Source organism: Sturnira hondurensis, unplaced genomic scaffold, assembly GCF_014824575.4.
Source record: "Sturnira hondurensis isolate 20B ecotype Veracruz unplaced genomic scaffold, ASM1482457v3 Scaffold0005329, whole genome shotgun sequence".
Taxonomy (NCBI): domain Eukaryota; kingdom Metazoa; phylum Chordata; class Mammalia; order Chiroptera; family Phyllostomidae; genus Sturnira; species Sturnira hondurensis.
The window spans coordinates 11,328,323-11,346,606 of NW_028077960.1; the positions used below are offsets into that span (position 1 = coordinate 11,328,323).

Below are 18,284 nucleotides of genomic sequence, written 5' to 3' on the forward strand. Positions count from 1 at the left end.
GTTTTCAGTTTGGTACAGTTTCAGATTTTCCTCCTGTTCTTATGCTCCTATGTGTTTGTGTGTGTCTGTTTGTCTGTGTCTGTGTTAGTTACTTTAACATATTTGTTCTGTTCAGCTGCTGCTTTTTTATTTAATATATCCTAACTATTTTTATGTCATTATATAATGTGTTTTTATTGAGTACATAAAATTCAGTTGTATGGATGTAGCAGAATTTTGTCCGGTATTGGACATTTAGATTGTTTCTACTTTCTTTCGTATTCTGGTGAACGTCCGTATTACAGTGCCTGTTTAAATACTTGGGCTTTGAAATCAGATAGTTTTTTGGATCCAGCTCTTAATCATTGTCGGTGGGACTTTGGGGCAGGTTATTTAACCACCCTGTGCCTTAGTTACCTCATATTTGGGGAGTTTCTAGATCAATGGCATGCACACCTGTATTCTGAAATTAAGCTTTAACCAATCGGATAAGCATAAGAAGTCTTACTGTTTTGATTTGCATGTCTTCATTTATTAGTAAAATGGAATGTCATTTCACTCATTTATTGGCCTTTGTAATCTTTCTGTTAATTGCCTTCATCACTGTCCTTTGTCCATTTTCTGTATTGATCATTTTTTAAAATTAAGTAATTTGGTCTCTCTGAATGTTATATAATTTAGTTCTTTGTATATCAGGTACTGCTTTTTTAAGGAGGTTCAAATTTACCATTTACTGGTTAATTAACAAGTCCTCTCTCATTTTTCCCAGCTCAACCTCCCAGTTTTGGTTAGGGTGCTTTGTAATTTTTCACCCATTCCATCGACATAATTAAAGGTAGTACTGCTACCACTACAGTGAATTCCTAGAAAAAAACTTCATGTCTTTTTGGGAGGAAAAGTAATAGTTATGTTCAGTAACCTGTGCATGATAACAGTTATTTAACCTTATTGTTCATTTACATTTACTATAAATGCTCATAGGTAGCCTGTTAATGTAATGATTTCCCCATGCCTGAGTTTTTATTTTAAATAAATAACAGTTTTTTCCTAGTATATCAGTGTTTGTCAGTTTTTTAAATAAATGATAAGGATTAGATTTTTCCAAATAGCTTTAAGCAGTTAATAAAAGCACAAGCATACCATTTTAGAATTCACCTGCTTTTCCCCAGTCCAAAAAGAAGCTAACCATTTTTTTGTTAGTGACTTCTGTTGAGTTAAGTATAGTAGGTTACAAGACACTGTTCTTTCCTTAACTTGAAGAGTGCCAGTTACTGAATCCCATTGTCTAATGTTTCTCTGTTTCATTGGAGTCTGAGCAGTATAATTTGTGTTCTTTAATAGGAAGGCAATAGGGGCTTCAGGTGTTTCTTGATGGCCTCTACCCAGTGGTGTTTTTATTTTATTTTATTTTTTATTTTTTATTTTTTTGGTCTGTTCTGCAAAGCCTCTATGATCAGAGAAAATCCTAGGTGATTTGTTCCCCCTCTATACTCCTCTTTGTTCTAGATCAACCACAGTGAAACTACTGTCAACTAATGCTAACTCTTTTGGCCTCTGTTGAGTTGCTATTTGCCACATGGTAGGAAAGAGGGGCTCCTTGAAGACGTTTAATAGTTGGACAGACTACCCGTCTGTCCATCCTACTACATGGTTGAATTGAGAGGGAAGAGATTGGGAAACATGAAAGAGGCAATATGAGCTGATCTTGGAGCCTTTCAATGTGACCATAATTATCTATCTGCCTTTAGGTGCAGTTATGTATGCCTACTACACATTGGGCTTATTTTTAGTTCTTCTAGTTAATTTATAGTTTATACTTTGTGTTGAGCATTTCATTCGTTCTGGGGAATTGAGATTGTGTAAACTTGCACATACTTTTGCATTTTTTCACCCAATTTCCCATTTTATTTTTTTAAAGGTTTTATTATCTTTGCAGGGGAAGGGAAGGAGAGAGGGAGAGAAATATCAATGTATGGCTGCCTCTCATGCATCCCCTGCAACACAGGCATGTGCCCTAACTGGGAATCGAACCGCAGTTGTTTGGTTCATAGTCCCTGTGCTCAATCCACTGAGCTATACCAGCCAGGTGCAGTTTCCCATTTTATTAATTTTTGGTTTTGAGAATTGAAAATAAACAGCTAGCGAGTATTGTAACTGCTAGCACAGAATTTCCATAATAGCACTATCGCATTGCCATATAATTATGGGTTAGTGCATATTCTGTGGAAGAATTCATTGGTTTTGTGTCATGTGGCTAGACTCCCAAGATACCTTTCTTTATCAGCTCTTGTTAATGAGAAATATTTCCTTCTCTTTTTCTCTTATAAACTATTGGAAAAAATAGTTTGTATGTGAGTTTTTAACTTGCATATTCATTTCTATCAGAAGTTAACTGTAAATAAAGATTTTTGATGTCTTTGGTCTGGCTGCATTAGTATTTTCTGTGATAGGCTTTTTATGTTTATATAACATCAAAGACTTAATGGAATAGTTATAAATTCAGCAATAAGAGATGCTTTAAATCTAGACTAGTAAGCTCTTTGGGATGAAATATTTTATTTATTTACCAAGTTTTACAGAATACAATTACATAACAAATAAATACAATTGTATAGCAAATCATCTAGAATCTTAATTTCTAGGTGTCAGACATAAAATTTGTACATAAGAAACCAGCTAAAACAAGTGTAAGACCATGTATGCCCAAGTACATGATTTCCTTGAAAAATCCTAAATAGCATGAAGAAATTTTTTAAATTAGAATGATTTGAGGGTTTTTCAACTAAAATCTCAAATTGAAATGTTCTGTGACGTAACAAAATCAGGACTGGGGATTATTTACCTAAACATTTGAGTTGATTTTTCATATTTTATTAGGATATATGATTGTATCTGCTGTCTTAAAATTTAAGTACCTAAAGGGAAAAACCATGTTTGTGAAACTTAGTCTTTTATAAGCTAATATACTGCCATATGCAGGTGTCCTTTAATGCTTTTTGATGCTAATACTAGCTTGGAACCTCCCAGACTTGAGGTTTAAGTAAATTTCAAAAATGACATTCAAAATTCAATTTTTAGAGCTATTAAGTAGATGTTTTGGAGAATGCTACCTTTTTGTCAAAGATTATCTTTTGGTAAAAGATTATTCAATAGATAAACTGCTTATCTACTGGAAAATAATAAAATGAGATTTAACAAAAATATAAAATCTTAATCTGACTTGTGAGCTGTAGACTATCCAGTGTTATTATGAACCAGTTAACCCTTTTCATTAGTATAATGTTGTTATGGAAAGCAAATAAACAACTTTTTTTGTACCAAAGCATGATAAAGGTTGATTTCACATTGAATTACAGGTTCTTCTGGGCCCCTGCTGAAGATCTGTCTGTAAAATTCTGTCTGGATAAATTTTCTACTAGAGGAAGTCCTGTTTATCAAGATGATTACAACACCTTTGAAACGTCCAGGAATTCACTTGCCCTCAGAGACATCTTCTCAAAGGGAAAATATGCCCATTCATGCAGTCTTTTTTGACAGCATTCCTCCAGGCACACTTACTCCTATAAAAGACTTGCTGAAATATCAGAACTCCTTTTTAAAATTGAATGACCATAAAGAGAACCAATTCTTAGACATGCCAATTTCTAAAGATAAAAATGTATTTCAGTCTACCATGATAGCAGGGCCTAGCACCTCTAATAGTTTTCTTGACATCAGTATTATAAAGCCTAACAAGGATGTACTGAAAAATAAAGCAAACTATGAATCGCCAGTAAAAGTATTTCAAAGAATGAAAGAAAAAGTACTGCGTAACAAGCAAGAACAAGCATCAAGAAACAGTAATTCGTTGGAACCACCAAAAAGTGAAAGTAACAAAATTTTCACACTTAATGGAGCTGAGAAAAGAGTGTTACAGCATACCTACCTTTGTGAACAAAAGGAAACCAACAAATCGCTTCATTTAGAAAACAGCCCATTAAAAGGTTAGTTATATTATGTGTTGGTTAAAAAGCTATAATGTGTTATTCATTGTATACAGCACTATTTTAGGTACTCAGTATACAGCAGTGAACAAAATGAATAAGAATCCCTGCCTCCGCGTAGCTAATTCACATTCAGGTGGTGGGGGACAGATACAGTAAGTACTTTTATGGTACAGTAGAAGAGAAGTGCTATGGAAAGAAAAAGAAGGATGATGGGGATAGTTACAGCAGGTTATAATTCTCAATGTGGCATTCAGGGTATGCTCCAAAGAGAAGTTGGCTTTTGTGCTGAAAAATTGAAGAGGTATCTTGGGGAATGGGGGAGAATGATCTAGGTAGGTATCAGCTGTTACAGATGCCCAGAAATTTTTGTATTGTTTCAGGAGCATGCCTCACAAATTCATGGACTAGCTGTGAGATTAATGTATTGTAGAGTGAGTTTGCAGAGCTGGGGAAGTGGAGGTAAATAAGCAAGTTGGATAATGTAAGGCCTTTAGGTCAACATAAGAATTTGTGCTTTTACTATGAGCAAAATAAGGAGCCATTGGAAGGTTTGAGTAGAGAAGTGACAAGACCTGACTTACATTTTTTAATGTAATATCACTCTGGCTGTTAATTTGAAATGGTTACTGCAGTAATACAGGTGAAAGATGGTGTTGGCTTGGTCCAGGTGGTGTCAGTGAAGGTAAGTAGAAGTGGTTGAATTCTGGATATATTATAAAAGAAAAGCCAGTCACATTAGTCCATATATGGGATATGGAATGTTAGAGAGTTATAAAGGATGACTCCAGAGGGTGGATTTTTTTATTTGTTTGGTTTTGTTGTTATTACCTAAGCAACTAGAAAGATGGGGTGATCGAACTGAAATGGTGCAGACTGAAAGAGTGAGATCAAGATTGGTTATTTTTGTCACATGAATTTTAATATGTCTGTTAAAAATTGAAGTGTAGGTGTGAATTAGGCTATTGGAAAATATTTGTTGGAATTCAGGGAAGTACCATATTTTTCCATTTATAATGTATTCCCATGTATAAGGTGCTCCCATGTATAACACATACCAGTGTTTTTGGCCCAAATTTTCAGGAAAAAAATCTTTCACTTTAATTTTAAAATTAAATTATATATATATATTTATTTATTTATATTTAGGTGCTTGTTTTTGTTTTATAAATGAATTTTAGCATTATTTTTTGACATGGATATTGTTATTGCTTTCTAGAGTTACACTTTTAACGCATAAGCATGAATAAAAGAATTAAGAAACATTTATGTAGATATTGAATCTGTACTACCCATGTATAGTGAGCATCCTTATTCTTCCCTCAAAAGCTTGGGGGGAAAAGTGTGCATTATACACAGCAATATACGGTAGACCAGGTGAGAAAAATTGGGAATTATTAGCACCTAAATCGTCTTTAAAGCTATGAGGTAAGATGGAATCATTAAGGAGTAAGTGTAGAAAGAAAACACTGAAGAATGAGTCCTGGGGAACCCCCAAATTTGGAAGTTAGAATACAAGATGTAAAGTAGTGAAGGCCACTTAGAAGAAGATGAGGAGTGATACTTTAGGAGCCAAAATAACAAAATTGCTTTAAAGAGTCATTAGCTGTGTCTAATACTGCTAATCAGTCAGGTAAGATGAAGGCTGAAATTTGACCACTGGATTTAAAAATGTGGATGTTGGCCCTGGCTATTGTGGCTCAATGGACTGAGTGTGAGTCTGCGAAGCAGAGGGTCACGGGTTTGATTCTCAGTCAGGGGACATGCTTGGGTTGTGGGCCAGATCCCTAGGAGAGGACACGCGAGAGGCAACCACACGTTGCTGTTTCTCTCCCTCCTTTCCGGTCTCTAAAAATAAATAAATCTTAAAAAAAAAAAAGCGTAGATGTTATTGGTGACTTTGATCAGAGCAGTTTTGGTTGAGTAATAAGGAGCAAAAACGTGATAGAAGAGGGTTCAAGAGGGAATGTGCGGAGACAAATTAACAGTAGTGAATATAGACAACTCTTTTGAGGAGAGCTAAGAAATATGAGAAGTATGTTTTTAACAGATTTTATTGTTTTTAATGATTGGTGAGATAACATTTTTGTATGCTCTTGGGAATAATCCAGTAGGAAAGGGAAGGAAAAAACAGATTGGAGGCATAATACCCTTGAGTAGCTGAGAGGGAATAAAATCTGAAAGTGGAGATTTGGTCTTAGCTAAGAACATAAACAGATCATAAATCAAACAAGAAGATAGGCAGTGTTGTATGACTTCAGATATAATCTGAAGTGGGAAGTAAAGTCATCAGCTGAGAGTGAATATAGGAAGCAGGTATTGAAATTGGAGGAGGTGGAGGTTTGAATAGTGTAGGAGAGTGGAAGAGTGAATGATCAAGGCTTAAATTTGATCTCCTGGGCAACACTAAGAAGCTACTTGAGATTTGTGGGCAAAAATTTAAATGAGACCAATCAGTATGATTGTGAGGTTTCCTCTCACCCTGTTAGCTACTTAGGTGCTGGTGGGAAATAGGCAGGGAGTTGGATTTTATCAGGATTGTAATTTTGCCAAGTAGGATGAAGTAAGAGAAAAAACACAGTAGTTGAGGTTGTGTGTGCAAGGTGGTAACCACAATTGGCCAGGAAATTTAAGTTGTTTAGACAAGGAAAAGAGGACTTAAAGGAGATAAAGAAATGAGAAGTGTAGGTCTTATGGGGATACTAAGTGTATTTGAGAGAACGATCTGGAAAGATAGAAAGTGGTCAGAAGTAGAACCTGAGAGATTTTAGTGAGTTGCAGTAATTAATAAAGATATTTTACATGTATTACCTCATTTAATCCTTTTAGAAATGCTATGGTAGATGCTCATTGAATTGTCTAGGAAATGGGATTTACAAAGAGGTTTTATCTGCCCTGTGTCTCACAGATTAAGTGATGGGCTATGAATTAAATACAGGTATCAGAAAGCCCATGACTTTAATTACTACACCATATTGTGGGTGCACTATTACATTTCAAAGAGTGATATATTTTGACATAAAAAACACAGAGTTTTCTCGAGTTTAGGCTGGAGTTGGGGGAGCACATAAAAGGATCCGATTCTCCTGTAGCTTGGGACAAATGGGAGAAGTGAATGAAATAATGAACATTAAAGCTCATTTTATATGTAAAGCGGCATTAGAGGAAGAAATAACACTGCTTAGAGAATCTGATGACTCTTTCCCCAGAAAAGACACATATATACAAATACAAATAGTGTCTGTACTTGCAAAAATCTGTTAGAGAGCCTCTTCATGAATGTTGGACTCTCAAATAAATGACCTGGGTTATTCAGCACATTATATTTGATTAAATTACCTGTTTTACTGCCTTGCCCTGCCATTTCTATGGAGCGAGTTAAAGAAATACAAATTTATCCTTAAGTATAATACTTAATTATACTTACGTATAATTAAGTATAATACTTATAATAATTATAATACTTATAATACTTAAGTATAATTAAGTATAATACTTAATTTTTTAATTAAATTTATTGTTATAACACTGGTTAATAGGGTCATGTAGGTTTCAAGTATACGTTTCCATAACACATGATCTATATATTGCATTGTGTATGCACCACCCATAGTCAAATCATCTTTGGCCCCATTTACCCTATATTTGGCCCCATTTACCCTCTACCACCCTCCCACCTCCCTCCCTCCCTCTGGTAACCACCATACTGTTGTTTCTCTGTATCTCTGGGTTTCAGTTTTATATCCCACATATGAGGGAAGTCATACACTGTTTAACTTTTTCTGACTGATTTATTTCACTTAACATAATATTCTCAAAGCCCATCCTTGTTGTTAGAAATGGCAGTATTTCATCTTTTCTTATGGCTGAGTAGTACTTTATAGTATATATGTACCATATCTTCTTTACCCAGTCCCCTGTCGAAGGACCCCTTCATTGTCTCCATGTCTTGGCCACTGTGAATACAACAAACATAATGGTGCATATATCTTTGCAAATACATGATTTTGAGTATTTCAGGTAGGTACCCAGAAAAGGGATTGCTGAATCATGTGGTAACTATATTTTTAGTTTTTTGAAGAATCACCATTCCATAGTGGCTATACCAGTTTACATTCTCGCCAGCAGTGAATGAGGGTTCCTTTTCTCCATAACCTCGTCAACATTTGTTATTACCTGTCTTGTTGATAATAGCCATTCTAACAGGTGTGAGGTTGTATGTCATTGGAGTTTTGATTTGCATTTTCCTAATAGCTAGTGAAGTTCAACACTTTCTCATATGTCTGATGGCCATTTGTATGTCTTGGGAGAGGTGGCTGTTCAGATCCTCTGCCCATATTTTAATTGGATTGTTTGTTTGGTGTTGAGTAGTAAGAGTTATTTATATATTTTGGATATTAGCCACTTGTTGGAGCTGTTTGCAAATAACATCTCCCATTAGGCTGGTGGCCTTTTTGTTTTGTTGTCAGTTTCTTTTGCTGTGTAGAAACTTTTTAGTTTGATATAGTCTCATTCATTTATTTTTGTCTTTACTTTCCTTGCCTTTGGGGTCAAATTCATACCATGTTCTATACTACCAAGGTCCATAAGTTTAGAACCTGTGTCTTCTTCTATATATTTCATTGTCTCAGGTCTTATATTTTAGGTCTTTGATCCACTTTGAATTAATTTTTGTACATGGTACAAACTGTAGTCTAGTTCCCTTATTTTGCATGCAGCTTTCCAATTTTCCCAGCACCATTTATTGAACAGGCTTTCTTTTTTACACTGTGTGTTTTGGCTCCTTTGTCAAAAATGATTTGCATGTATACCTGCAGTCTGGGCTTTCAATTCTGTTCCACTGGTTAGTGTGTTTATTCTGCCAATACCATGCTCTTTTGATTTTCATAGCTTTGTAGTATAATTTGAAGTCAGGTAGTGTGATGCCTTTATTCTTTTTTATCAGGATTTCTTTGGCTATTTGGAGTTTCTTGTGATTCCATACAAATCTGGTGATTTTTTGTTCTATTTCTTTAAAAAAGGACATTGGAATTTTGGTGGAGATTGCATTAAATCTACATGTCACTTTAAGTAATATGCCCATTTTAACTATGTTGATTCTTCTGTCCATGAACATGGAATATCATTCTATTTCATTGTGTCCCTTTCAATCTCTTTTAATAATGTGTCGTAGTTTCCTGTATATAGGTCCTTCACATCCTTTGGCAAGTTTACTCCTAGGTATTTTATTTTTAAGTATATTTTATTGATTATGTTGTTAAACTTACCCTCATTTGTTCCCCCTTTGCCCCCCCTTTGTCCCATTCCACCTAGTACCCAACTTCCCTCTAGCTATCCCTCATGCATATAAGTTCCTTGGCTTCTCCATTCCCTATACTGTGCTTAACATCCCCTTTTGTGTTTTGTACCTACCAGTCATGCTTTTTAATCCCTGTACCTTTTTCTCCATGCCCCCCCTTACCTCTCCCAGCTGATAACCCTCATGATCTCCATGTCTATGATTCTGTTACTGTTCTAGTCGATTGCTTAGTTTGTTTTTGTTTTTTTCCATTCAGTTGTTGATAGTTGTGAATTTGTCGTCATTTAAATGTTTGTAGTTTTGATCTTCTTTTTCTTAAATAAGTCCCTTTAACATTTCATGTAATAATGACTTGGTGATGATGAACTCTAACTTTACTTTGTCTAGGAAGTATGTTACCTGCCCTTCCATTCTAAATGATAGCGTTGCTGGATAGAATAATCTAGGTTGTAGGTCCTTGCTTTTCATTACTTTGATTACTTCTTTCCAGCCCCTGCTTGCACAGTTTCTTTTGAGAAATAAGCTGACAATCATATGGAAACTCCTTTGTAGGTAACTCTACTTTTCTCTTGCTGATTTAAGATTCTCTCTTTATCTTTAACTTTTGGCATTTTAATTATGATGTGTCTTGGTGTGTTCCTCTTTGGGTCCGACTTGTTTGGAACTCTGTGTGCTACCTGGACTTGCATTTTTATTTCCTTTGCCAAATTAGGCAAGTTTTCTTTCATTTTTTAAAATAAACTTTCAGTTTCTTGCTCTTCCTCTTTTCCTTTTGACGTTCCTATGATTCAGATGTTGGCACTTTTGGAGATGTCCCAGAGTCTTCTTATACTCTCCTTGGTTTTTTTGTTTGTTTTCGTTTTGTTTTTTTTAATTCTTGTTTCTTCATTCTGTTCTGGTTGAATTTTTATTTATTCCATATATTCCAAATTGTTGATTTAAATCCTGGCTTTCTTCCTTTCACTGTTGGTTCCCTGTGGATTTTTCTTTATTTCATTTGTTGTAGCCTTAATTTCTTTCCTTATGTTTTTGCTGTAGTCAGTAATTTCTCTCAGCATCCTTATCACACATATTTTGAACTCTGCATCTGATAGGTTGACTATCTCCATTTTGCTTAGTTCTTTTTCTGAGGGTTTATTCTGTTTTTTCACCTGGGCCATATTTCTTTGTCTCCCCAAGTTGGCAGCCTCCCTGTATTTATGTCTGTGTATTAGGTAGAGCTGCTTTGACTCCCTGTCTTAACACACCAATTAAGTTGTAAGGGTTGGAGCCTTAAGTATTCACCAGTGTGGGACATCCTGCTCACTGTTTCATGGTGTTGTGTGTGGACAAGCGGTTGGAGAGGAGACAATGCCACTGCCTGACCTCTGGAGACTTACCCCGCATTTGCCCCATTCCCATTTGCTTCAGCCATTTCCCATATGCTACTGGTCTTCTTCTAGCTGCTTCCTTGGGGATGATTCCCAGAGTGGGTGGGTTTGTCTGTGTTCTAGAACCATGCAGGCCCTTTAAATGGACCCTCCTGAGAAATCAGCAGTTTCTTCTGCCCCAACCCCCACACTTTTTATAGCCAGAAGTCGTGAAGCTTTTTATCTTCCCAATGCTGGAACCCCAGGCTGCACAGTCTGCCTTGGGGCTGGGATTGCTCTCTCCCAATGTATCCCTCTTGATTTTTATACACTACATATGAATGTGGGACTGCCTGGCTCTCCATATTGCACCATATCCTCTCCACCCCAGCTCCCCGTCTCCGCCCCTCCTATTGGTCTAGATGAATGTGACTTCTTTAAATCCCTGGTTGTTGGACTTCCATATAGTTCAGTTTTCTGGCAGTTCTGGGTGTTCTTTGTTTAGGGGTTAGTTGTGATTCCCTTTCTTCCCTTCACTGTTGTTTCCATGTGGATATTTCTTTATTTCACTTATTGTAGCCTTTATTTCTTCCTTATGTTTTTGCCATACTCAATAATTTCTCTATGTTCTGTATGTTCTAGAACCATGCAGGCCTCTTTGTGGTTGTGCGAGGAGGCAAAGTGTGTCTACCTATGCCTGCATCTTGACTGGAAGTCTGTTTTATTTTTATATCTTACTTTGGTTGAAATTGCAAAAGGAATTGTTTATTTTTTTCTGAAATTTTACTGATAGTATATAGGAAAGCAGTGGATTTTTATACATTCACTTTGTATACTGCAACTTTACTGTATTTGTTTATTGTTTCAGATAGTTTTGAGTCTTGAGGGTTTTCTACATACAGAATCATGTCATCTGCAAAAAGTGATACTTTTACTTCTTTCTTCCCAATTTGGATACTTGTATTCCTTTTTCTTGCCTAATTGTTCTGGCTAGGATTTCCAAAACTGTATTGAATACAAATAGTAAGGGTGGGTATCTTTGTCTTTTCCTGATTTTATTGGAAAAGGTTTCAGTTTTTCACCATTGATTATGACATTAACTGAGGGTTTGTCATATATGGCCTTTATTATGTTGTGGTACCTTCCTTTTATATCCATTTTGTTGAGTGTTTTTTAATGTATTGTTGTGTTTGATTGGCTCATATTTTGTTTAGGATTTTTATATCCATATATTCATCAGTGATATTGGTCTGTAGTTTTTTTTTTAAGATTTTATTTATTTCTCTTTAGAGGGGAAGGGAAGGAGAGAAGGATCAGTGTATGGTTACTTCTTGTGAGTTCCCTACTGGGAACTGGCCTGCAACCCAGGCATGTGCCCTGACTGGGAATCGAACCACGATTGTGTGTTCGCAGGCCCGCACTCAATTCACTGAGCTACACCAGCCAGGGCTTGTAGTTTTTTTTTTTTTTTTTAGTGTTATCCATACCAAGTTCTGGTACCATGGATATGTTGGCCTCATCAAAAGTGTAAGGAAGTATTGCCTTTTTGGTTTGTTTGGAAGAGTTTGAGGATAGGTATCAGATATTCTTTGAACATTTGGTAGAATTCAGTGGTGAAGCCATCTGGTCCTGGACTTTTATTTTGTGGAAAGTTTTCAGTGGTTGTGTCAATTTCCCCACTGCTGATTGGTCTGTTTAGATTTTCCCATTTTTTTCATGATTTAGTCTAGGAAGGTTATATATTTCTAGGAACATATCCATTTTTTCTGGGTTACTGAATTTTGTGGCACATAATCATTCATAGTACTTCAGTACGATCCTTTGTATATCTGTGGTATCTGTGGCAACTTCTTTCATTGCTGATTTTGTTTATATGAGTCTTTTCTCTTTTATCCTTGGTCTAGCTGGGAGATTGCAAATTTTATTAATCTTTTCAGAGAACAAGCTCTTTGTTTTCTTAGTTTTTCATGTAGTCTTTTCCTATATTCAATTCCGCTCTCATTTCTATTATTTCCTTTCTTCTGCTGGCTCCAGGTTATTTTGTTAAGTTGTAATGTTAGGTTAACTTGGTGTTTCTCCTGTTTCTTGAGATAGGCCTGCAATAATATAAACTTCCCTCTCCCTGGTTGATGTGGCTCAGTGGATTGAGTGCCTGCCTGCATATCATGAGGCTGCTGCTTCGATTCCTGGTTAGGGCACATGCCTGGGTTGTGGGCCAGGTCCCTAGTTGTGGGTGTGTGAGAAGCAACCAATCGATACATCTCTTTCACAGCGATGTTTCTCTTCCTCTTTCACCCTCCCTTCCCTTCTCTCTGAAAATAAGTAAATAAAAATCTTTAAACTTTCCTCTTGTTACTGCTTTTGCTGCTGTGTCATTCTGTCATCCTCCTTTTGCTCTGTTTGCTCCATTCGCCCATCGTTAGATGTTTCAGTGGGTGGGTCTCTCAGGCATGTTTGTGTGTTGAGCAGGGAATCTTTTCTTGAAATATGGCTGTTCAGATTGTTGAAACTTCACGGAGGGGGGTCTAAGAGGATCTCTCATGCCACCCATTCCTCTGACCAACACCTGAAATTAAACATACAAAATAATTTAGTTTTCCTTCTCTGGTACAAATTTTTAGTCTATTACCTTTCTTTTTGTGTGTGTGAAGTAAACTTATTTCTATATTGATCTAGAAGGTATAGCAGAATAAAATATAAGCAATACTTGTAGCTTATGTTGTCTAGTTGATAAGTATATCAGCTTTGTGCTTTGAAGACCAGTTACAGAGCTTTTAAAGGGTTATAAGTTATGATTCAGATTGCTATTGTGTCTCAACATTTTGATTTTTAAAGTATAAATTATACCTCTTCCACTGTTCTTTCACATTTTAGGCTTTTATAGCAGCCTGAAGCAGAATCAGGATTTTCAAAACTGGCTGGCACTTCGTATGTAATTTTAGCATATATGTGCGTGATTTGTGGCAGCACCAGAATTTTACTCCAGTTCTCTAGGCTTCTAAGTCCAGTGCTATGTTTTTGTTTAGAGCTTGCAAGTTGTGACATGGAGAAGCTTTTCAAAACTTCCACAGCACAGGAATCAAGTGAAAGCATAAGATTATAAAGGGTAAAACTTATGTAAAAATATATATACTGTGTGGTCTGATTATTACTGAACCTAAGTCTTTATTTCAAGATTTTTAAAAGGCATTTGTTTTTCTTCTCAGTGACTAATAGCAATACAACTCAACTTCTTTCTTCAAAAAAAATCTCAGACTCAGCCCAAGAAGTTCCTCTAGAACCATCAAATAATATTTTACTCCCAGTAAAGCCAGTGATTCAATGTCAACAGGCAAAGAAAGCACCTCTGCACAACTTAACTTACGGTAAAGGGCTTTTGGTTTTGTTCCTTAGTTTGTTGATTGAATGTATTGTTAAATGTTCTATATAATCATTTCCCATGTGTAGGCAACAAGCTTTGACTGTGGATGAAAGATTAAATCATAAAAGCCAGAGGCACTTAGAGAAAGACTGGGCAGGAGGGTGGAGTTTCCTAACCCAAAGACTCCTTTTTAATATAAACAGTTATAAATTGTCCCATTTCTCTTTCAAATTTCATATGTGTTTTCTACAAATTTGGTTTAACTTTGTGTTTTGTAGAGCTTCCCATTCTAAACCAAGAACATGAAAATATTTCAGCTGCACAAGTCTCAAACAGAGTGTTAACTAGATCTCAGCTGGGGAAAGCAATTCTTTCAAAGGAGAATACAGTTGCAACCACCAAGTACAAAAAGAACACATTTGTTGTAGAAGGCATGGATTCTGCCTTTGAAAAATCCCAAAATACTACTGTTGAGACTCTCAATACTAATTGTGTTTCTATCAGAAATGGCTGTCAATTAATGGTTTCTGATAGTAACGTAACAACAAAAGGAACTTCACAACCAGAAATTAAGAAAGGAAATGAGAAGACAGTGCCCAGGGAAAGTGCTCTTCCAGGTTCCATAAACAACACATGTGAAATTGTGCTTGCAACTCCAGGAGTCAATGTAACAATACCTCGGAGATCAAAAAGATACGCTTCAAGGCTTCCTCTTCCAAATGTATGTCAAACTACTACAGATGGAGTTGAAAATAGGAAGGTAGGAAACCCTTAAGGCAAATGTGTATTTGTTTTTTTTTTATCCCCATTCTTCAGGAGCTTGAGTTCTTATGCTCTCTCATTATTAGCAGTACCTTTGTGTTTGTTTTTTTATTATTTAACATAGAGGCAGTGTGGCCTCGTGTAAGGAGCAGTGGCTTGAACGTAAGTAGACACAGGTGTTAAATCTTACCATGCTCTGTTACTAGTTGCACAGCCTTCAACAAGTTACTTACTCCCTTTGGAGATACACAGTAATTCTCTTTGTGTTGGTAATTGTTTGACCTGCCTCCATAGTGGTGTGAGGATAACATGAGTCAGTGCATCCAAGGTGCTTGGAACACTACCTAGTGTTAACTTTTATTTTTGGTGCCGTTTGACTTACTCTTTGATGTACCAGGTAGTTCCAAATGTGGAAGTAGAAGAAAGAGATTTTGTTGCTCCTTCCCCAAGTCCTACTTATATTTTTTTAAAAGAACATAATTTCAGAAGGGCAGTAACTAAGAGCATTATTCCATTTTTACATCTTTTCTTGACTCAACATAAAACTACCATTGGAGAATTTATCTTTATATATAAATTTATGATTTTATATATAAAGTACATGACTTGTCAGATTAGTTCTTTTATGCCTTTGGGCTATATATCTCGTCAGAAATAGTTTGATGTTAAATTGTTACATGATAGAAAAAATTATTTCTTAGCACAGGTGTTCACAGTAGTTTTCCTTCATAATAGGATTTTACTTGCCCTAAAGTAAGGAATTCTCTGAGCTGTTCAGATATTTGCTTTGGAATAGAAATGTTGTTAAATATAGATTACTAGCAATTACCTTTAAAGCTTATAGAAAATTGAATGCAACTTCAACTTTGCAAAAAAGTATGATGTAATTTTTCAGTGATAATAGCAATGGTGACATACATACTACACAGCTAACTTATTTTCTCCATGTTATTGGGTCTTTTGTGGGACTTGATGTTTTAATGGCTTTCTTAGGATTTTAGGTGATTTTTTTTTTGCCAGTAGTGAGATATTAGATATTAAGAATAGTTAAGGTATAATTGGTTCTGTATTGTAGAACTAACTGTGGTACTACTCCAGTTCAGTCTCCTTGCCATTCACCTTTTCTGTTTATTGTTTATAAGAGCTTTTAATCTTACTGCTATTTCAAATAGAATGTGATTTTTATATAGATGTGCACTAAGGAATCATTTGGATTACTAATGAGTTTTATAATGTAAATTGATTTTGCAATGCTTATGCTACAAGTAATGCAGAGAATATACTTTATTTTATGCTTAATTAGGTAATCCAACTACAGGAATGGATGATTAAAATCATCAACAATAACACTGCTATATGTGTAGAAGGGAAACTGATGTGAGTATATCATTTGAATATTCTTTTAATAAAATTAGACGTTATACCAGAGGTTAAAAGGAGAAGCATGAGAAGTATTATCTTCCTACAAAATGACTGTCTAACTAGGCTGCAAACTGAAGGCAAAAAGTAAAATGACTATACATGTTGATTGTAACCAGTTTTCCTGTTTTTGCCTTTCAGGTTATTTTTAAAATAATGACAGCTCAAATTTTTAGGCGCAGTGCTTTATTTTTTCCCAGAGGTTTAATAAGTTGACTTGTATTTGCTGCTTAGTTATATATGGTTAGTTAATATTTACTACATGCAGTTCAGTTCAGATTCTCATTTCTCAACCACATATAAATTAGTAATCAAGCCAAGGTTATCAAAATTAATTAAAAACTTTGCCATACAGCTATGTAATAAGTAACGATTGGCACTTTCTGGTTCTCCCTAAAGTGAAAGCATCATCAGATAAGTGGACTTTGCTTAATTCTGCTAATCTATTAGCACCGTTTTCTATTCAAAATTAATTTCTTAGTAGTAAAAAAAAGAAAAAAATCAAGTAATGAAAACAATACAGTATATCACTGTTAAAGTTCTTACATGGGAGTTTGTAAGGTGAGTGTATAAAATCTGTCTTGCTCGCTCCATTTCTGCCTGTTTGTGCGCATTTTCTGAATATCCAAAATGCAGCATAGATTGTCTTGGTTGGAATACCATTGCTTCTGCTTACTGACTGTATGATTTGTGCAAATTCTGTATTCTCCTTCATTCTCAGTTTTTTCATTTCTACAATGGTAATAATGTTACTGCCCTTTGGGTTATTTTGAGTTTTAAGTTAGCTATATATTTAGACTTGAGGACAGTACTTTGAAATGCTATTTAAATGTTTGTGAAGTAAAATTAATAAAGCAAAAAAACCAGGATGAGAAGTAATACTGTATCAAGGTACAATGTATAAATTTAGTTCCATTTGACCAAATGAAAGGAACTTAACTTTCTTATTATGCTTAGATATAGCATGTTTATTATAATCTAGTGAACTGAAGAATGTTCAACTAATAGATCTTCATATTTCATCCTGTTTTATATTTATTCTTAGCTTCATTTAAGGAAATATTAAGAGTAGATTTATGGGTAAATGATTGACATTGCAGTTTGTTTTCCCTGGAACTTCTTTTTTGTACTTTTCAAAGAGAAAGGTAAAAATACTGGGCTGTATAGGGAGGGTAAAAAACCCACAAGATTAACCCAGACCAAAGTGTCTCAGTTGGTTCAAAGCAAAAGGTCACTGGTATGATTTCCAGTGAGGGCACATGCCTGGGTTGTAGGTTCAGTCCCTGGTTGGGACATGTGCAAGAGGCAACCGATCTATGTTTCTCTCCTTGTCTTTGTCCCTCCCTTCTCCTCTCTCTAAAAATAAATAAATAAAATCTTTTTAAAAACCCCACAAGATTAGATGGATCCAAACTATATTACTGTATGAAATCTAATATAGTACAGGCCATGAGGAAAGGGACAGGGAAATCAGTATTTGGAAGCTTAGCATCAGTTAAGATGGAATTGCAAGCATTATCAACACCATATATTTAGATATGTTACCTGCTTCTTTGCTAATGATATATTTTATATTAGGGGTATGGTTTGGTCATGTCACAGTTTCTTGGCACTTACTCTGAGGACCACATTAGCCAAGCACTTGAGTTCTGCAACGCTTGGCCCTCAAATGTCTTATAATTAGATTAATAATATTGTTAATATAGCTGGAATGCAAATTTATTATTTTATATTATAAATGTATATGCTTATCTATGTACATTGTGGCTGACTACTGGTAAAATATGAATTTTTTGGCCTTAACTAAGCTCTTTTTTCCTCCTAGAGACATCACTAACATATACTGGCACAGTAATGCAATCATAGAACGGATTGAACAAAACAAACTTAGGACATTATCAGGGAATATTTACATATTAAAAGGAATGATAGATCAGATTTCCATGAAAGAAGCAGGTAATGACTCGTTATTAATTAATATGTTATTTTAATAAGTGAAGCAATTGACCATATTTCTAATACTAATACACATTTTTTTACTTTCAATTGGGTGTTTTAAAGTTGTGAATCAACCATAATTAAAAATTAAAACGACTGATCACACCATGTACAACTATTTGACAGTTTAAATA

The 18,284-nt window shown here is 35.3% G+C and overlaps 1 protein-coding gene across 1 annotated transcript in view; it reads left to right on the top strand.

Annotated features, from left to right (window-relative positions):
- The window catches only part of MIS18BP1 (MIS18 binding protein 1), a 56,122-nt gene that overhangs the window by 921 nt on the left and 36,917 nt on the right, over window positions 1-18,284 (top strand). Inside the window, exons 2-6 of the mRNA XM_037047203.1 lie at window positions 3,336-3,962; window positions 13,817-13,975; window positions 14,250-14,731; window positions 16,037-16,110; window positions 17,978-18,108. Of these exons, the coding sequence (XP_036903098.1) occupies window positions 3,419-3,962; window positions 13,817-13,975; window positions 14,250-14,731; window positions 16,037-16,110; window positions 17,978-18,108 (1,390 nt within the window). The 5' untranslated portion in view covers window positions 3,336-3,418. The remainder of the gene's footprint in view (window positions 1-3,335; window positions 3,963-13,816; window positions 13,976-14,249; window positions 14,732-16,036; window positions 16,111-17,977; window positions 18,109-18,284) is intronic.